Here is a 20,789-nt window from a genome sequence, read left to right on the forward strand (position 1 = left end):
GAGCTGGCAGTGAAACCAGTGGCGTAATGGGAATTATGAGTACTGTCACAGCGCTGATCAGATTACTTCGCTAAAACTCCTGCTTGTATAACATGCATTTTGCAATATGGCGTAGCATTACGGTAATATGTTGCCAACTAGAGCTAAAACACTGCTCCGAAGCAGATAAAAACAGTGGAAGAGGTGACAAGTTGTATACCTTTGATTAATTTTTCTTTTGACTGTGTCACACGCATTTCCCACCTGGGTTAAAACAGGGTAAGAAGTATTTTTTGTTCTGTTTTCCCATAATATAATCATTACGGCCTTGATTTCTCTGAGTGCAAGCAATGTTATATATACACAGTCGTGCACAATGCTACCGAGAGAAAAGAACAGGAGTCTTTGTGCAGGCTCACTGAGGCAGACTACAGATTGCGTGGGCTAATGCGTCAAAGAACTGGAGCTGCCTTTCGTCCTCGAGCAACTTACCTGACCACTCTGGTGCCACCTTTGTTGACCTGCATGTCCACCATACATCCCGAGTTGACGTAGGAGGCCAAGTTGATCTCGGAGAACTCCGCCTGGGAACACAAAAAAAAGAAAGACAAGATTATATGTCACATCTCACAACAACATACTGTATAAGGTCAAGTGTGTGTACAGTAATTTAACTTCTCGACTCAGCACTCAGATGCACAAAAGGTCTTTCTGACAGAAATACTATATATATATATATATATTTTTTTTTTTTTTTTAAAGTGACAGTAAAAATGTTCTCTGGCGTCATTGCCTTTGACTCGTGAAAGTCATGCAATGGAGCTACAGATGCAGGCTCCAGCACTTTAACTTGACATCTTTCTTTATAAAGATAAGGAAAAGACAGGAGAAGTACCTCTGACCACCAAGACAGACAATAGATTCTTTCAGGTTGACTTCATTTTACATCTATGCATTTGCACAGCAGTAACACAAGACAAGAGTCAGAGAGACAGGGATAGTTGGTGAGAGGAGGTAAATTGAGTTATCCCCAGTCTGTGGCCTGCTGGACAGTGAGAGCCTTGTGAAAGGCCGTAGCCCGGCCTAAATGAATCCCGGAGATACTCGAAAGGAGGGGGGGCGACAGTCCACTTCTGGGAATGGCCTTTCTAGATGGACAGGGACCAGAGAGAGACAATTCAATTGTCCTGCTAATGATTCTCACTCTAGTCAAGGCATCTATTGATGTCAATGCTCCTGACCAGATTTAGCATTGTGTCACATTAATGATGGCGTTTTTACTTAGCGTTTCTTATACAATAGGGAGAATTCTGTGTCTGGTAAAAGGCATAGGTGTGGTTTATAAAATGTTTCTTTTGCATTCAACAACTCATTCAACTCATATCAACTCATATTTTTTGAAATTTATAATAATTCATAGATTACGTTCTAATCTAAATAATCTATTACATAGAATCAACAAATATGTATACTGATATCTTTCTCATACATTTCTCTTGTATTTTTCTTTAGACTAGAAGTGTAAAAAAAAATAATAATAAATATAGGCTACGTCAAATTATTCCCCGGTATATTCTCTATCTCGTAAGGGGTCCTTGACTGAAAAAAGATTAAGAACCTCTGGGGTTAATGGCGCGTTCATGCCACCTCGGAATGACCGGGGCCGCCCCCGTGATTACGTTGTTTTTCCGACTACCAGCGTTCACATGGTTAGGATGGTCGGGATGCGTGTTCTTCTTCTTCTGTTATATTGGCGTTTGGCATAACAACTTGTTGCATGACTGCCACCAACTGTTGCGCGTAGCCTAGAGCATCAGGTGTGTGAAAACCTGGTGAAAACATGGAGGCCACAATAATTTGCTGCTGTTTTCTTATGCGAGCATACAAACAGCACATCGTCAGGTGTTTGTGTTATCTGCAGGACAACGAACGGGAAAGGACACGGATAAGGTGTTGTTGTTTTTTTTATACATAGGCCTATTTATGAATAATTTGAAACATGCTATGTCTGTGTATGTTTCTCAGCAGAGGCGTTTGTCCACAATAAATAAGTTTATTGCCATTGAAATATGTTCAGTGAACCAAATTCGCCTACATCAAACGTCAGTTGTCAGCAACGCGTCACCAACTGGGAAACTCGGTTAGCAAAATCTGGCCCGAGTTTCCCACCTCTGATTCCCACAGGAAGGGACGTGAATGATGACGTTTTCACTCGGAATGTCCGTTTTTCCGATGTCCATGAACGCACGGTTAGTACTAATTAGGAATTGTTAGCATGCTAACCCTAAGCTAAACTAAGATGAAGAACATGGTAAACAGTATGCCAACTACACATCAGCATGTTAACATTTTCATTGTTAGCATGCTGCTGTCAGCATTTAGCTCAAAATCACCGTGATAAAATGAATTCTGTTAACATTACCTATAACTGTATTAGAATTATCAGTGGCATTGTTTTTTAAGACGTATTATTATTACAACAAAGGGGCTTATGCATGATTGCCTCATGAAGGACAACCAGTAACCACACTACAAGAAAGTTACATGTGCAGTTAACATATAGCCTGCTGTAGCATATAGCACAGCCAAGGCTATTGGCTACGTGTCTACAATACTGGCTACTAATATAACAATAGTTTGCTAAATGCTTGTTAGGGCTCACAGAATGGTATTTGTTGGATCACATATATCCCATGTTCTCTGACAGGGCCAAGGCTGCATCATCCTGAACTCCAGGTATACAAAGCCCTGGAGGGAGGGACGCTAAACTGCAGCCAGTTAACCTTAGACATGAAACGCTGCCATTTGTTCGTCTTCACGTCCCCTCTGAGTATGAGGAGTGACAGTAATGTAGTGGAATTAATGGGCCCTAAACCAGCAGCATGCTGACTCTCTGTAGAATAAACAAAAAACTCAATTTGACATGATGTGGTCGACTACCAAATACAACACTACAAAAAATAATCATGGCTGCATTTCATTTGTCTGTGAGTACTCAAATCCTGAGTCAGCAATGGACCAGACTCCCTGGTCTGGTCGACTCCCTCCTAACACTGCAGTGTGTAACAATGACATGTTGCTCAAAGGAAAAATATAATCAAATGAAAATGTCATCCATACTGTAGATCTTCCAAACTGAGAGCAGTTCAGCTTTGTTCATCAGCTCTGACACAGAAAAACAATGTGTGTATATGCTGCTTTTGACTGACTCCCAGAGCCAAAATTATTGTAATTGCAACAATTTGAATCATAAGACTCAACAGCACATTTTAATGTACAGCTTGACTATAGTCTTTCATGCTAAAGAAGTGATTATATGAAAGTGTATCATATTTTGGGTGAAGACAATCATTTATGCTATTCAAAACATTTCCCATGGACACTCAGGGATTTTGGAGGGAAGCCCTGCACACATGCACAGCACATGGCTAATGGCATATAGCAGTCGGCTAATCAAAGAAATAGGTTTGTGTCTGGAGGGTTGATGGATTAAATCCTGGACTGGCTAGGTCAATAAATAAGTAAAAGACTCATCTCACAGCATGGAACACTTTGTAGTCGAAGTACATGCAGTAGAAGAAATAGCAGCATTCTGGAACTATACTGGAAACCTATACAAACTTAATCTTAAATGATTTTTGTTTAGGAATACTTTTTGGGGATTTGCACAAACGCCTAGCCTAGCTAGCCCAATAAAGAGCAGCAGTTTGACAGCTGATCATCACAGCTGATGCTGCAATAGCCTCACAACAACACAACCCTGCAGTAAGCTGCTCTGCTGTGTAGGCTTCAGCCCCCTGCAACGACGCCAACATGGAAGCAAATCCTCTAGCTGACCCTCTACTCAACCCAGCTCCTGCCAACATGCATAGCACGTCAACTGTTATCTACACATTCTCCTGCTGTGATCGTCACTTGAGCCTGCTTTACCAAGCTTTACATGGGCTTTCATCTACATAAAAAAAGGAAATATTATCAGCAATATTCTCTCAGAGATAAATGTCCCTTTCATCCAGCGCCATGGCCCATGTAAACTCTGTATGGGGGAGTGAGTTTGCTTTGAAAAGAATGAGCCAACGTAACGAAACTGGGTTTTTTGGCCAAGAGGGAAAACAAAACAAAACACCCACCTCTTTTATTTATTGTGTTGCACTCTCAGAAGAAGAGCAGGGGGCGAGTAAATGCCTTAATCTTATTTAAGGGACAACGAGGCGCCACTCTCACTGTGCCTCAAGGACTTGCACTTGGCTCCCTTCCTTTTCTCAGCTCTTCTCTACTGATACCCACCTCTGAAAGAAACATCTGTGTGCTCAGCAGCACATGCCTTGCTTAAAAAAAACAAACAAAAAAAAACACATCCTCCATCATTGCATCTCCTAAACAAATCCCATCCCAAACACAGGGGCCTACGCTGACTTTTGCTTCAACCTGATAAAACCAGAGAGTAGGCAACATTTTGGCTAGGACCGAGCATTCCACGGCATCTCTGATTGGCTGGTTCTAGGTAAGAGGAGTGCTAACAACCATTCATTGGGCAGTAATGGTCATGGATGAAGTGGCTGGTGTGGGGCACAGGTCCAGAAGCCAGGACAGGAGGCTTTTCACAGCACCATGGTTACCATCACGGTAACACATTCAGACACTTGTCTTGGAGCAGCTCTTGCCCTGGGAAAGCAAAACAGGAAGTGATACATGGGGCAACTGCCTCCAGAGCTCGATTATTCTCATCTGTTGACCTGCATTCAGGCTGAATTAAGAATAGATTTCAGATAATCTGTTAGGAGGAACAGAATTACGGAAGACAGTATGGTTGCGATTAGGTTTAACCTTGTCTCAAGTTGAATTTCTCTCACTACTGAGCCTGTTCTTCTGTTATTTGAGTTTCTGCCAGCCATAGTCACCCTCACTGCTCACTAATTTCTTTATTTACAGTAATCTAAGCAAACTAGAAATGTAAAACACATTTCATTCCCTCAGCTAATGGAAAGGCTTCCATGGACTTACTACGTATTGAATCACTGTTGTGTTCATATGAAAAAGGCACTTTAATCAACTCAATCTTCTACTTGAATTAACAATATCTCATACCTGACAAAAAGTACCGTTGTGTAAGGCACTGGTTTAGCTTAGCTACACTAATTTACAGGCAAGCCTCATTTATCCCTGCAGTGCTGCGTGCACTCTGTCCTGACTGCCAAGCCATGTGAACCTGTGGACAGTACAGTAAACACCACTTGACGGCAGCTCATCTGGAATCTCTGCGAGTATTTTTAGATTTGGACTAACCCGTGTCACTGAGGTTCAGGTGCCTTTTGTTTGGTCACGAGTCAAATTGTAAACAGGATCTTTTGTCCTTTGGCAAAAACAACTTGGAAGGTCTGGTCGAGCTGCAGTGCAGCTACAATCTGCAACGTTTTCTGGGAAGCACGAAACCAAGAAACTAGAAAAAGCTAAAAGTGCTTACTCGCACGGAATACTGCAGGTGCGAACACTGTAAACAATTCTTTGAATGTAAATATAAGGAGTTGAAGTATCAGTTTACGTCGAAGCACTTAAATAGATTGAGTTGTCGTTTGAAGATAAGGTTTCAGTTGAAGTCTTAAAGCTGAACGTAGCTGAAGTCAGTGTTGTAATGGCTGAAAGCATTCGAAATTTCAATTTAAAGTTTAATCTTGTGAACAGTTTGCGAGTAAATGCATGAAAGCAGCTGAACTGTGAGCTGAAGAGAAGAAAACAGAAGACACTTCAGTCCATGTCTAAGCCAAGAAAGCCAATGTTGATGTGTTGTGTGAGCACTAAAAGCAGTGGAAGTGTACTCTGACATGCTAGATAATTGAGATGGAATACACCAGTATAGAAATGAATCCTAGAAAACATTCAAAAATAACCAATGAAGATGGAATACTGAAAACAAAGCATACTTTGTTGTGCCTATGGAAAAGAGAACTTCAATACAATGTATTACATTATTATTAGGAGCCAATGTTTGCAAAAAAAGAAAATAGATGTTCCCATAACTGTTGATGTGGATCTAAGCAATAATTACCTTACTGTGCTTTTTATTTTTCCTCTCCACAAATGCCCATTATAGTCCTTTTAACACTGACCTTGTACCACTGATAGTTGTTCTTTTTTATTTTTGGTCCTGAGTGGAAGACCAAAGTAGAGAAGCCGTTGATAAAATCGTTGTAGCCCAGATGGAGCCTCTTATTGTGTGGTTTCCTTTCATCTGAAAATAGATGTTTTTCTGTGACACAAAGTGCTTCTTTTATTGCCTCACCTCTTTAGTTTCAATTGGGAAAACCTTGACCAACCAGGGCCTGCATGAACTCCAACTTTGAATAGAAAATGTTGCATAGAGTTGTTACATTAACGCCGCATTGTAATGCGTGCTTACTGGGGAATAAGAATGTGCAAAAAATTGTCTGGCAATTTGTAAGTTGACAAGTTAGGGAGTTACATGAGGTAAAGCTATTCAGTCTTGTGTACAAATGTTAAGAAAGAACAGACTGCAGTGATTTGATTGGTAGCTGCAGGGCAGATCCTTTTTGTTTACTACCTCTGAATTTTTAATAACTCTTGATAAGCTTGGTTGAATCACATACTGATGCAATTGAGAAGTACAGTGGACCATTCATGGGCACCACGGGAGAAGTATTTGCTGCTAATCACTACCACCTTGTTGTACAACAGTGAAATAGTTCATTGAGGCACTAAATGTCGAAATCCAAGACAGATGCTAAATGCAGCAGGGCAACAGAAGGCACGAGGGCAGCTGGAGCAGTCAAATGTCTGCAGCAAGTACCAAACAAAACCGTCTTGAGCTAGTTCTACCCAGATGCCCTATGTCATGTGCAAAAACCAGCCAAAAAAGGCTATGGGTAACAAACAGCCAACTGCCTGTGAGCTGCCATGATTGCAGCAGAAAGGAGCGTGGACAGCGCTGAGGTCATATGCCTGCTGTGCAGATGTTGCCCTGCCCCGACTCAAACCACACATAGTCCGGCAACCCTGAAGAACCGCCCCTTGTTCTTTCACAAACAGACCCCTTCAAATTTAACAGCCTAATTTGTCCAATTGTGTAAATTACAGTGTTTGGCAGCCTTTTGCTGGGTGTCATCATGTCTGTGATATACTTTGATTGCAGCTGGTGAACATTAGTTATGACATTTTTCACAATGGACTGTCAGAATTGTTACCAGCATCACAAGCAGGGTGACGACTTTCAGTGCAAAAGATCTCAGCTCAAGAGGTCCTTGGCTTGGCACTGCCACCATGGTACCCACATCTGAGATACTTGCAATCCCCTAAACTCCAAAGATCTCTGAAACGCACCAGTATACTGAATGAAAAGTGGTGCGCTCCAGAGATCTCTGGGTCCAAGTGTGAAGTGGCGAGCATATGCGCCCAGACAACAAATCGGTTGAGTCAGTGGGCCTAATTATTGATAGCCACCTACGTAAGGGATAATGTAGAGCGAGCCGGTCATTATTGCAAATTAGAACCCTGAGAGGGTGATGCAGGACTTGGTCTTGAAGCAGCCTGGAGGGTTCCTATTCGCAATAATGAACGACTGGCTCTATATTATCCTGCTTATTACAAGGCTACTCACACAGAGGTTACCCACTGATGACGCCTGCGTCCCGGTCAGGCCAGTCAACTTTAACACTGTTCTGGCAGAAGCCAGGTCGCCCTGCTGAGTGAGCTAAACATGGAGCTAACTAATGCTCTGTTAGCGATCCCCTCTCTCTCTCTCTTTGTGATAGCCGATCGGCGGTATGAGCTTCTTATTAGCACAAGTATTGATTTAAACGATTGTATTGATTGAAAATTGGTCCTCCAGGGTCTATGATCAGAACTCTGTCCATTGCAACGGTCTGTTATACAGAAATAACAGATCATAGAATGCAGTGATTGACCAATCAGAATCGAGCCAAGCCTTGTGATAATGTGAGATAAAACTCCCTGAGGAAATATCTATAAAGAAAATGACACACAATTGGCTCAAAAGCTGGGGTCAACCTTCAAAGTGAGACTATATGAAATTCCAAAGGAGAACAGACATTACTGACTTGACAAGTCATTGACCCTAGAACTCTTTCCACTTGTGCTTCTGTTAGTGTAGGTTTTTTAGCATTATCCCATAATTGTCGCTTAGTAAAGTTACCGTCTCACTTCAAAAGACCCTATCTTTCATTTTTCTGATCATATCCATTTGGCAAAATTTAGCTTGCATATCAGTATGATTAAAGTAGCATCGTGCCTAAACTCAACCTCTCAAAGCTGCTGACTTGATCTTTGAGTCCAAGTGGCACATTCCCTCCAGGGGGTCCTGAGATGTATCGCGTTCACGAGATTGGGATTAATTTACTACGTCCATACGGACAGACGGTGGAACTGACAACCCGAAAACATAATGCCTCAGCTGTTTCCGGCACGGAGGCATAAAAAGAAGATATACATTCCAGAGAGAAAACAGCATGACAGTATTCCTTTTCTTTTGCCTTCGTTTTATACTTTTTTTTGGATCTCATGATCTATGTGAGTCACAGGCTCATGATATATGAGCACTGACCTGATGTAACTGCACATTAACACTCCTTTTAAACCACAAGGGATTAACTGGCAGAGTGAAAGAAGTTAATAAACAACTCCAGGTCTATTCGTGTTAAGTGTAATAGAGACCTTTTTGTATTTGGCTCAGAAGTTACCTGTCAGCAAAGGCCCTCTTTTTTACATTACTGACTGCATTTTTCATTTGGAATCATAACAAAAAGGTATGCTGTGTTACTAAACTGACTGTGAGGATCGCTTGGCATCCAGAGCTACTACTGAACATATTTCATTATTTTGAAAGAAATAAAAATAGAAAAAGGTGATGGCTTCGAGCCGGGTTTTAGTAGTCACTTAGGAGCACAAAGCACCACCACCGGCGCTCCCATGAGCATCTGTTCCATGGCTAAAAAGAGTTAACCGTTGGACACAGAACCTCAGACGTCTGCCAAATGTAACTTTAAAGTGGGTCACGTAAATGAGAGGGAACGATCCACAACAATGGGCTCACAAGCGTGCTGTGGGGCAGTGGCTGGGGAAACTACAGGTGGCAGGGCAGCCTTGATGAGAGATATTACATGGAAAAACCAAAGCCGCTTTCTCTTTTTTCTTTCATACAGATTGGCATCAGGCTCACCCGCTGCAGCATCACATGCTGTGGCGAGTCTGTGCTGGAGTCTAAAGATGGTACCTTATATGGCAGCAAGTAAGCCAGAGAAGACTTATGTTGGTTTGGGGCTTGTGAGCACTGATTCAGAGAGCTTTAACAGCATGAATACGATAGATGACCGCTAGCATATGTTGGGCAAGGTGTCAATGTCCATCCAACAAAGATAAAAAATGATCACAATTTATATATTTGTTTACTATAATAGGTAATTGTAAAATGCATAACCTTTAGGTAGCAGCTTTAACCACCAAGATTGCTTTAACCTGAATGTTGTTGCTATGTTTCAGTGTAGGTGCACGTCATTTAAAAAAAGTGTATTCAATTTCAAAGATGTTTGCTGGGTTAGAGATGGTGAAGGCCAACAAGAAAGTGGGATTAAAGAGTGAGCGTGAAAGTGCAGCGAGTCTCTCTGCTTTTATTGTCGTCCCCCGAAAGGGTTATTCTCAGCATGTCGTGAACTTTTCACACAGAGATTGTGTTTCCATCGTCTTAAGGCTCTCAGCGAGGTGCACAAACAGCCTATGAAGAGTCTGGCTGCTGAAGGCAATTAGTGACTGACTTGTTATCGTCAACGCGGAGGGGCTTCTGGGAACGAGCGGAGGGTCCAAGATCTAAGTAGGTCACAGTTGGAACTATAGCTGAGCTTGGGGGGGGGGGCTCGTATGGTCCGACTCACTATGAACTTAATGGGCCTAATTAACTCCACATTTTTATCGGGTTTCAATATAAAAAAAATGCAAGTTTACGTTTCATAGAAAAGTCTTGATTCATATTCCAACCCTATCACGGCCCAGAAAGAGGATGTGACCACAACAGTAGAGAGTTGAGCAAACAGGCTATAAAATCACCGGTCCGGCTTTTTGTGGTCCCCTTTTTTCCTTCGCTCATAAAAACCCACCACTCCATTTCAAAGGCAGCTCCGGGCTCAACAATGGCTTGCAGATGTATAACAGTTATTTGAGGTAAATTAGATGTTATCTGCACACTGTAAATACTGTCTAGACACATATTTCTGTGCATACTGTATATAATATTGGCACACTTGTGTTGAATTAAAATCAAGCTACTTAAAAAAGAAATGCTTCAACATTTAGGAAATAGTTTTTTTGCCCAGAGTTACGCGAGCAGATTGATACATGTCTGTCTGTTAAGTATGGAGCTAGAACACCTAGCTTGGCTTAAAGACTGAAGGCAGTGGAAAACAGCTACCTATATTATTTTTTTACACTTTAGTTTATATTATTACGTATTAAAGAGGCGCTATGCAGTTTTGGCCATTTCTTCGCCGTTTTCTCACTTTTTGCCAGCAGGTTTCTCTACAGAGCTCCCCCTACAGCTTCAGAATAGATATTTGGCAGCTCCTATGTTTACTTGTGTCTGACTTCTCGCTCGGTCAGTCTGCCGTTTCCTCTTTCTCTGTTCCTCCGACAATGCTTTCTGCTTCTTTTTTGCCGGCTCAGCCATGACGATAATGTGAAAAACTCCATCGCTACCTTGTTAGCCGGTTCCTGAATGGGCGTATGTGTGCAGTGCTTCTCTTTTTCCCGGGCAAGTAATCTCCCCCTGGCGTTCGTCACGGTGCCACTGAGTGTAAAAGCGCGAAATGCGGAGGTATATGTCCCTCTTTGGCTAATGTATTTTAAAGATGGAGGCGCTACATGGCTGCCGTCATTCAAGCGACTTGCTCCTATGTATTCTGAATGATTCTGAATGGCAGATTCTACGCTTACGAGAATACTTTGATTAGTTGGTGGAAGTAATTACACATGAATGAGCACATATTTGTGAAAGAACAAAAGGGTTTTCCGCTAAGAATCAACTAAAAAAATTACACAATTTAAGTTTAACTTTCCTTCAGCCAATTAGATCATTTCTACCTCAGAAATAATCTGTCACAATCAGTGGCAGGAAGCCTGCGTTGGCTACAAACATCCACAATGGTATTTAATTAAAGGCTGACTGAATAAGTAAAGCTGCTTTTAAATGTCTTAAGTAATTAAAATGTGTAAGTAGGCAGAATTCATGTTAGATCCACCTTACCTGCTCCACCCGGATCTCATACTCTCCGTTCAGCTTCTTCCCTCGAAAATACTTTGCCCTGCAAAGAAACAGAAGACAAACTGTCAAGGAATTGACAAAAAGGTAAACAAATCATATATTCTATACACAGTGTGAACCTTTTATTTATTTAATAATCTGCAGACATGACAATTGTACAATGGAGACCAATCAGATTGTATTCATGACTATATTGCAAGGATTAAGATATGTGTACTTCAACATGTGGATTCCTTCCCTGCACTAACAGCACAGTATGTGCTCCAAACACTCCTTAAAGTCAAAACAAACTTAAAATACACTTTGTTTATTTGATTAAAAGGAGAACTGAAATGTCAAAAGACCTTGCAAAATACCTTGTGAGTGGGCAAAATGACTCATATTTTCCATAATTACAGAATCTGACCCTGCTTTGAGTAAACAAAATCTCTTGGCAAAGAGTAATGTGAAATATAGTGCTTTTAATAAAGAGAAATCGCTGATGGACGAACAGTCCATGTGGGTGTGATTTTTTATTTATTTTTTGCGTTTCGGTGACTACAGTGAATTGATATTTCTGTTCCTACACAATCCATTGTAGTTACACGGAGCTCTCACGCTGCTTTAAAGATCACATGGAAGAAATACAGGAATCATCCAGCACTGATGCACTTGCTTCCTTGAAGTCTGAACCCGTGAACTTGCAGTCACTGGAAGAGTTATCACCATCAGACCTGCAGTATTTAGATTGACCGAGAAGCTGGAGTTGTATACAGAACAACCACAATGGAAAGTTGACATTGTAGCATTTTTACATTTGGGTAAAGAAAGTTCACATCGCCCAATTAAACTTGTTTACTGATTGAGTTTTGCCAACATGTCATCCCACCAGATTCCAATTCCTGTAACTTCAGCCAGGCACAATGGTCTTTTATGCACGCTTCTTCTTCTCTGATGTTTAGACAGTTAAATAGATTCTCTAGCTATTTAGTTTAGCACTTCCATAAAGTCGAGGGGGGGGGGGGCTTGACATTGCTCTCTATATTTCCTATGATACAACTACATTTTTTGTTAGTTCAAAATCTGCAACCTGTTGTTGTGGCTTTGTTGTGTGGGCGATGAAGAAAAATGCATCACACAGGGATCATGGTGATGACTGCACAAATCACATATTAAGTTATTAAATTAGATTCTTTTGCCGAATCAGATTGTTTTGTCCCGGCCCGGTAGCAGTATGTGAAGGCCCGGTATTTGTCCACGAACTGGGAATTCCGGACCACCGGCAACGAATCCGAGAGAGCGTGATGTTCTAGTGACGCAAACTGGCCTGGAGCTTTCACAGTTTTCAATGACACCTCAGAGAAAGGAGCGAAAGGTCTTGAGCCTTAACATGCAACAGGGTTTATGGGAAATGAGGCCTTATTTTGGAGAACAACTAAACAACACAACTAAACATATACATACTTGTTCTTATTTGACTTGCATGTGTATTTGACAATGACATAAATACTAGAGCCCTTTTAGCTTGTGGATTGAGGATGCTCTGAAGCATTGTATGGTTTGTAGCCATGTTGTGTCCCAGTGTTCTGTGCGTCTCAGCGTTGAACTCTCACCCCTCGCAGGCGTGGGACAGTTAACAATCTGTCGAGGGCTTCAGGCTGGAGCTGTGTGTAACTAAGGATCTGGGCTACAGGCTAGAGGCCTTCGGTAACTGGGACAGGCTGTTTGGGATTTAGAGCGCCTATCGACCTACTCACACAGAAACACATTTTCCTTTTGCAGCATTTTTTCCTCATAAAAAAGCCTCTCTCTCCGGGCGCCCAGATGGCTCAGTTGGTGGAGCAGGCGCCCATATATAGAGGTTTACTCCTTGACGCAGCGGGCCCGGGTCCGACTCCGACCTGCGGCCCTTTGCTGCATGTCATTCCCCCTCTCTCCCCTTTCATGTGTTCATCTGTCCTGCCAAAAATAAAGGCCAAAAGCCTCTCTCCTCCTCCACTTGTCTTCTCCATGTCCGCCTCTTTGTTTTTCAGCTTCTGCATCGGTCCTTTTAAGTCCGTTCATTAACGTTCATTACGGCCACTGGGGGGGGGGTCTTGTTCTTAACATCTCCCAGCTGTTTTGGTTCTCCAGTGGTCTCATTCTCTGTAATTTTGGAGGCTGTGAATCTTCAGCATGACTGACCTACATACTAGACAGGCAATGCCCCCTCTCACCCTGGACCACCACCACAGAGCATGAGGCAGGACCCTCAGGCTCACTGGCTAAAAATGACTGGTATGCATTTCAAGGCATTGCAAAACATGTCGTCACTCCAAGTGATCAATTTAATTTACAAGCCGCTGGGCTCTCGGGGCTGAACAACCGCTTTACATGTGTTGAAATGTAAACATTTAGCTCCGCAAAAGGAGGTCTGGGCTTTCCTTCTCCCAGTCATGCACACACCCACTCTATAAACACCATGGAGCTGAATTCCTTTTTTTTTTTACCATGAGAGTATTTTTACCATGTTCCTTCTTTTTGTGTACCATTAATAGGAAGCATATGAGTCATGTATGTGGACAAAACAATTTGTCCCTCCAGGTTGTTTTTTTGAAAGTTATCCCTGCTTCTATTTGTATTCACGCCGCTAAACTTGATGTTCTGCTAATACTGCGGTGTTTACAAAAGGAGATTTTCTATGCTGCCGACATATTTTTACATGAAGATTAAATTTCCCATGTTTAAGTTTAGCTCATGTTTTTACTATGAGGGACACAAGGTTCCCAGTAACAGAAAAACATTCAAATGTCATTGTAATCTCACTGGTAGTCTAGATATTACTAGTGCTGTACCAAAGTACTAATGGAGATTCATTCATAACGCATAACGACATTCAATTTCTAAACAACATTTAAATGCTGCACAGCTTTTTGTTTTAAACCCGGTATTTCTGCACAGTTGCAGATAAAGATTAGGCTACACTAATATTATGAGTATTATATGATTTCTAGAATAAGATTCCAGTGGTGGCTGCGCAGGATTGTTTCCGACTCGTGTGATCCAAACATTTCCATTAACTTCAGAGCTTTGTTTCTGTCGCAGCATATTGATGCTATAAGGCTTAGCCCTCGATTATTATTTCATCATCATTTTATGCCCTAATTGAATTAGCCTGCTGCCTACATGTATTTATGACAAAACCGACGAGTTATATTCATTAAAGAAAGTTTGAATGAATCACTTTATTCATATTTATGATTTTGTTTGAGGATTTATTTATTTTTTTTAGGGTGAGGACGTCATAAAATATGACTGAATGTCTGTTATAAAATATATAACAGACATTCAAAGCTTCATTCGAAAACCTTAATAGAGGCTTTACATAAAAAAAAGAACAAAAAGACATTTGGTACAGCCCTAGTTATTACCAGTCAAGGCCGACTTGGGGGCAGCAGAGACAAGCAATAGACACAACACTCACATTATCAGCTTTGAAGTTACTGTGGTGAACTTGTTAGCGAGTTTCCTATCGACACATCTAGCAGTTACAGAGCAAAATTATCATTCTGTTGTCTTGAGTCGTGTTGGTGTCTGTAAAAAAAAAAGAAGCTTATTATGTAGGTGCGCGCCTGTGTTAACGTGCGTTTGTTGCCCCGTGTGCGCTGATGCGCTCATCTGTTGACATTTCCAAATGCCTTCCTACAGTTGCTTAATAAAAAACGGGCTTTCCACACAAACAAACGTACATGTGTCATTAGTATGAGAAAAAAAATGAGATTTTAACTGTGTCGGGCTCAGACATAAATATCTTAATGCCTGTTGGGCTCGGGCCGGACTCGGTTACTGCTCTGTCAGACGCGGGCCGGGCTCGGACAGAAAAATGCCGCCCAATCCTCACTGTAGTGTATAGTGGGTTTTTAGAGCTTTTCCCCTGAAAACAGCTGCCTGCTGCGGCTGATTAAAAACAGTAATCAAAGCAACTTTAATTTACATTTGTAGCACTAATCTATTAGGCCAATCAGCTATTGAACAAAATAAATGTGTCAATCGCCAAACCAACAGTATCTGTCACTTTTAGTAAATGCTGGAAGACGGCAGTACCATCTGCGTCTTCCCTTCAGCTTTTGTCAAAGTTGCTGCAGCGGTATAAGCTGAAAACATTGACATACATTTACGGGACCTAGTAGAACTCAACAGTGACCGCCTACTTTTTGTGGCTCTGGTTCCAGAAGTGATTTTCCACATTCAATTGCTCCGTTGACGTTTCGGAAAACGCTTCTATAAAAGAGTTTTAATCCTGGAACTAAGCCAATCAGCTACAAGATGAATCGGGGCCATAAAACATTTAATTCAGCACAAAACACATTCTGAAAACACTTTCGTAGTACTTTTTTTCATGACATAGCCAAATAAACATGTTTTTCTTAAGACAAGGTTGACTTCATTTGGACTCTCGGCTTTTACAGTGGCCTTAACCATTTTTTTACAATCTTGAAGCTTGTGGTGAGTCTACCTTGGATGGTTAGGACATAGACTGACTAGAGATATGTGAAATGTCATGGTTTAAGGACCTTCAGACACAAAGAGCTAATGGGGACAAAGTTGTCCTGATTAGGTACCGTCTTTACCTTTTAAGTTCTTTGAAAAAAAACAGTTCTAGTAATTTCTAATGCTGGCCTGTTGGTGTTGGCACCATGATTGTAGTATGGATTAATAAACGCACCCAAGAAGATTTCCGGCTTCTTTTTAGCCTTGAGATGTTCAGCAGTGTGTGGGCTCCCTTCTTTTTCTTTAGATGTGAAATTAAAAACCTCTCCGTATGGCTCAGGGCAACCAGAGGATCTCATAGTACTCTGCTACGTACATGAAGAGGTACACACTGAATGCCCAGAATGAGCAATCAGATGCTCACTCATCATTCAGAACACAGCGCAAACAGACTGACAGCTTCTTGGCAGAGAGAGAGAGAGAGAGAGAGAGAGAGAGAGAGAGAGAGAATTGTCAGTGGTGGTGGTGATGCTCCCGGAGACTTTGCTGTGTACTGCTATTGTGGATCAGTCATTGCTGGAGGCCAAGCCTGTCAGGACAGAGCAGCATTTCCCCGGAGACCTCAGCCTCTCTGCTGGAATGCCCAGGAGGAAATTCAACCCCGAGGCGGGGAGCGATGGATGGACGGACACCCTTCCACTGTGATACCTTCACTGTGTCTTTGAGTCTTCCGCATTTTATTCAGACCGTATAATCTTTTGCCAAGAAATCATGGATACATTTAGACACATTTAAGGGGTCATGTTCATGTTATTAGTTATAATAAGGAGCCAATACTGAGTATCTGCTGATGCAGTGTCTCACTTTAATAATTAGATTTTCGTGCAGTTGTAGAGTAAACACTGAAATAGGCCTAATATAAAATCGGAAAATGACAGAATGGTCTTCAAGTAGTCTGTATTGACAGCATTCCCTCATTTTCGGCCGGATGTCCGTTACAATTCACTTTCTTTGTGTTGGCATTCTAAACTCCAGTTGATTTCTGAGGACTATGGTTAACTGCTCCTCAGATCTCTGCAGGGTAAATCCAGACAGCTAGCTAGACTATCTGTCCAATCTGAGTTTCCCAGCCAAAACAAGTACCAATAAACCAGAGGATGTTGTATGGACTAGCCAGACCTTCCTCTGCAGCGCTGTGGAGATGCAAGACTAGGCTTCAAGTAATATATAAAACACTTTTTTCTATTTTATTCTTTTTACTTCAAATTATTTTGCTAATTTGACTCTGGATGTCAAGCTGGAATTTGTCAATGAAATCATAGGATGTATTGATTATTCCCAAAACAAAACGTAAACTAATAATTGTTAACTAATAAAACGTTGAACTGCAGCTGTGTTTGAAAGGCTCTGTGACACTAAATAAACCTGTTTGGTCTTAAAGTCTAAAGCTACATGAGACTTGTAGTAAACCTGCAAAATGGCCCTGAAAGAAATGCTCCGTGTTTTTAATTGAATTATTTTCTTTGGATGACCAACATGTACCTCCAGACAGAAAACTATATTTAGACCAACTTATATTTTTGGGGGTTTAGGATGCAAATGAGAACTCATGAGTGTTAGTCCCCTGAGTTATACATCAAACTAAGCATGTCATATTACACATGACTGTAGTGCAACTTAACATTTTAAACAGACCAACAAACATGACATCATTTGTATGCATTTATTTTTAAAAGATTGTTTGTGTATGAATGCATTTTCTTTTTTTCAGCCGGGCATTAGAGAAGCTTTCTGTACCACTTCTTCTTCTTGTGTTTTTTCATTATCTGGCTCTGAAGATCTACCAGCTGGGACCTCATGGTGCTCTCAGTCCTCTGCCACTCCTGCTCCTTTTCCTGCTGAGTCAGCTTCAGGCTTTCTGTGGCCTGAAGGAGTGATGACTTGTCCTCCTTCCACTTGTTGAGATGACTCTCCAGCTGCTGCTCAGCCTTCTTCAGAGCAGCCACGAGGCAGTCACTCACAAAGCTTTGCTCGTCATTCTGATCCACATAGGAGGCTCTTGTTTTCTGGCTCTCCTCCAGCAGGGAGGTTTTCTCCTGCTGCCATAGGACGCGCTCACTCTCCAGCTGATGTTCAAACTGTTTAAGAGCAGCCATGAGGTTCTTGTTGTCATTGTCCTGCATCTCCAGCTGGGCTCTATGGGAAGCCTGGGATCTTTCCAGTATGTCTTTTGTCTCCTCCTCCTGTTTTAGGAGAGCTTCCTCCATCTTGGTGAACTCATTCTTCAGCTCCTGAGCGTGAGCCCTCTCAATCTCCAGATAGCTCTCCAACTCCAACTCCACGTTGGTCTTAGCTACAGCGAGCATCTGTCTTTCCTTACGAAGCTCCGTCTTCTGAGTCTCCACATGATTTTTAAGGGCCTCCTTCTCTCCCTTCATCTGCTCCAATTTGACTTTCAGGTCTTCAGTAATCAAGGTCTGCAGGTCCAGATCTTTTTGGGCTTTTCGCAGCATGTTGCAGATTTTTCCCAGCTGGGATTTCAGGTACTCTGTTTCCCTGGATGAGGAGCGGACACGTTCAGCCAGAGCCTCATCCAGCTGGGCTCTATGGGAAGCCTCAGATCTTTCCTGTATCTCCTTTGCCTCCTCTTCCTGTTTTCGGAGAGCTTCCTCCATTTTGCTCAATTTATCTTTCAGCTCCTGAGCTTGAGCCCTCTCAATCTCCAGATCGCTCTCCAACGTCACGTTGGTGATCTTAGCTACAGTGAGCATCTGTCTTTCCTTACGAAGCTCCGTCTTCTGAGTCTCCACATTATTTTTAAGGGCCTCCTTCTCTCCCTTCATCTGCTCCAATTTGACTTTCAGGTCTTCAGTAATCAAGGTCTGCAGGTCCAGATCTTTTTTGGGCTTTTCGCAGCATGTTGCAGATTTTTCCCAGCTGGGATTTCAGGTACTCTGTTTCCCTGGATGAGGAGTGGACACGTTCAGCCAGCTGAACTTTCAGGTCACACATCTCCCTCTGCATCAGCTCTTTCTCACGGCTCCAACTGCTGTCCTCTCTCTGTTGTTGGAGCTCATCGAGGACATTGGCCAGCAAGTCCTCTCGGATTATTAGGTGAACTCTTCCCTCAGATTCACACTGGGTGAGCCTCGCCTCGCTGTCCTTCAGTTCACACCGTACTTGTTCTTCAAGTGAACTGAGATAGAAATTCATTTGCGGTTCAATCTCTCTGGAGTTGAATTCCATGTTTTCCAACTTTGTATTCTGCTGGACCACAGTGTTTTTTCTCCTGTTGCAATGTGCACCTTTGGATTGTCACAGTCAAATGACTCTCTGATACAAACTGTCTGAGTGAATTTGTGTCAGAACTAAAGTTGGGTCCCAGTATTCATAGATTCTCAACATTCTTAAAAGTCTTGTTATGACATCATAGATTGCCTATGCCTCTTTATGTTTTCATTCCAAATGGTTATTGATTCTATTCCATTCTATCTTTGATTCTAATGTTGCTATGGGATACCAGTTTGTTTGTTTATGTTTGAATATACAGTATGAATGTAATGGTTCCTGATGATTCCTAAAATATGGCAAAGAAAGAACACTTTACAAAATGTGAAAAGGAAAAAGATGGATGTCTTTGCACAAGAGCAGTACACACAAGTATGCGCCAGTTGGGACGCCATTTTCTCTAACTCCAATAACCATGTGCGCTCAGCAACTACTTATTATTTAAGATTTACCACAATAAAACATTTTTTTTACTTTTATTCAAACTGTCCAATACTTTTGAAGCTATCCCTATCCCTCGCTGCTGCAACAGTGAGAATTTCCCCATTGTGGGTATAAAGGGCTTTTCACGCGGGGAGCAACACTTTGCCTGTGTAGTCGCGTGGATCCGCGGGGTCTCGCTCCTCATGTGAAGGACAACGCTCCGCAATTAAACGCCAGGCGATCAATGTGTGGTAACCATGGGGATTCTGTGCACTACTGTATCCCTGCCGTACAACTGAATGAGATTAGCTGACTGCGCTATCATATATCCCTAATCACAAGTCGATTTATAACAAAAAGTGGCAATCCTAGTCTTTTACTAACCACGATCTGTTATTGTTGATAGCTAAAGTTAGCTAAATTAGCATAGTCATAATTACGGACGTTACCCGATAAATCCAGTAATGTGCCGATGCTCTGACAAGCAAAAGCCGACGAGCCGAACGCGAGTTTCACGGAATTGCGCCCGCTTGTCGCGTCGCCTGTCAAACTGCCTGCGCCCCCCTACCCGCCCGCTCGCCTCTTATTGAAAATGAATTACGAGGCGCGACAATTGCTTCCCGTGTGAAAAGCCCTTAAAATTTTAAATTTTTAATCTTGAATGTTGAATCTTAACTGTTGAGGTTTGAAAAAGTTTGAAAAGTTCTGTTCCTTGGTGGGTTAGGGGATTTTCTTTTATATTTACCCTGATATAATAATATGTCCGAATACAAATCTTTAGTCTGCAACACACTGGCTATAGCTGTGTAGTTGTCTTTGATGGTGACAGATAGTAGGTAGTGGTGGATGTTTGTTATGAGTACTTATCCAGTTGACATTTGCCAACACAATAATGTAAAAGCTGTGCTGTGGCTTAAGCTGTCCATCACAGTTTTTCCTCCAGATAGAACAGTTACGTTGGCTGCTGTGGCCCCAGTGAAACAGGTGACCACAGAGGGGAAACGATCAATGTAGATTCACGGAAATGCATAAAAAACACAACACATCTGTTTAGAGAGTGACTGCTGGAAGACTCTAGGAACACCACATGGTGGCTTGAAGAGTAAAAACAAGATGACATCTGTAATTACTACATGACCGTCAAGTAAATTAGAAATTTGGCCAGTGTGGTTGAAACTTTTATCTTGTCTTTTTTTTCAAGCAACCCAGCTCAGAGATTTCAACAGCAAAGCTGCATACAGTATGCCTATTGCTTCATGAATCAACAACAGGACTCCGTTGCCTAAAGGCAAACACTGTGACAGAAAAAGCTAACACACAGCAGCAGCCAAATATTTGGTCTTTTTTTACGAGTTGCACTGGTCTCAGG

At 41.9% G+C, this 20,789-nt stretch overlaps 1 protein-coding gene across 1 annotated transcript in view; it reads right to left on the bottom strand.

Annotated features, from left to right (window-relative positions):
* Positions 1 to 20,789, bottom strand: part of syn3 (synapsin III) — a 113,060-nt gene that overhangs the window by 86,376 nt on the left and 5,895 nt on the right. The window contains exons 2-3 of the mRNA XM_078281376.1: positions 11,243 to 11,300; positions 472 to 563 (exon numbers count right to left, since the gene is read on the bottom strand). Coding sequence (XP_078137502.1) covers positions 472 to 563; positions 11,243 to 11,300 — 150 coding nt within the window. The remainder of the gene's footprint in view (positions 1 to 471; positions 564 to 11,242; positions 11,301 to 20,789) is intronic.

Source organism: Sander vitreus, chromosome 23 (assembly GCF_031162955.1).
Source record: "Sander vitreus isolate 19-12246 chromosome 23, sanVit1, whole genome shotgun sequence".
Taxonomy (NCBI): Eukaryota; Metazoa; Chordata; class Actinopteri; order Perciformes; family Percidae; genus Sander; species Sander vitreus.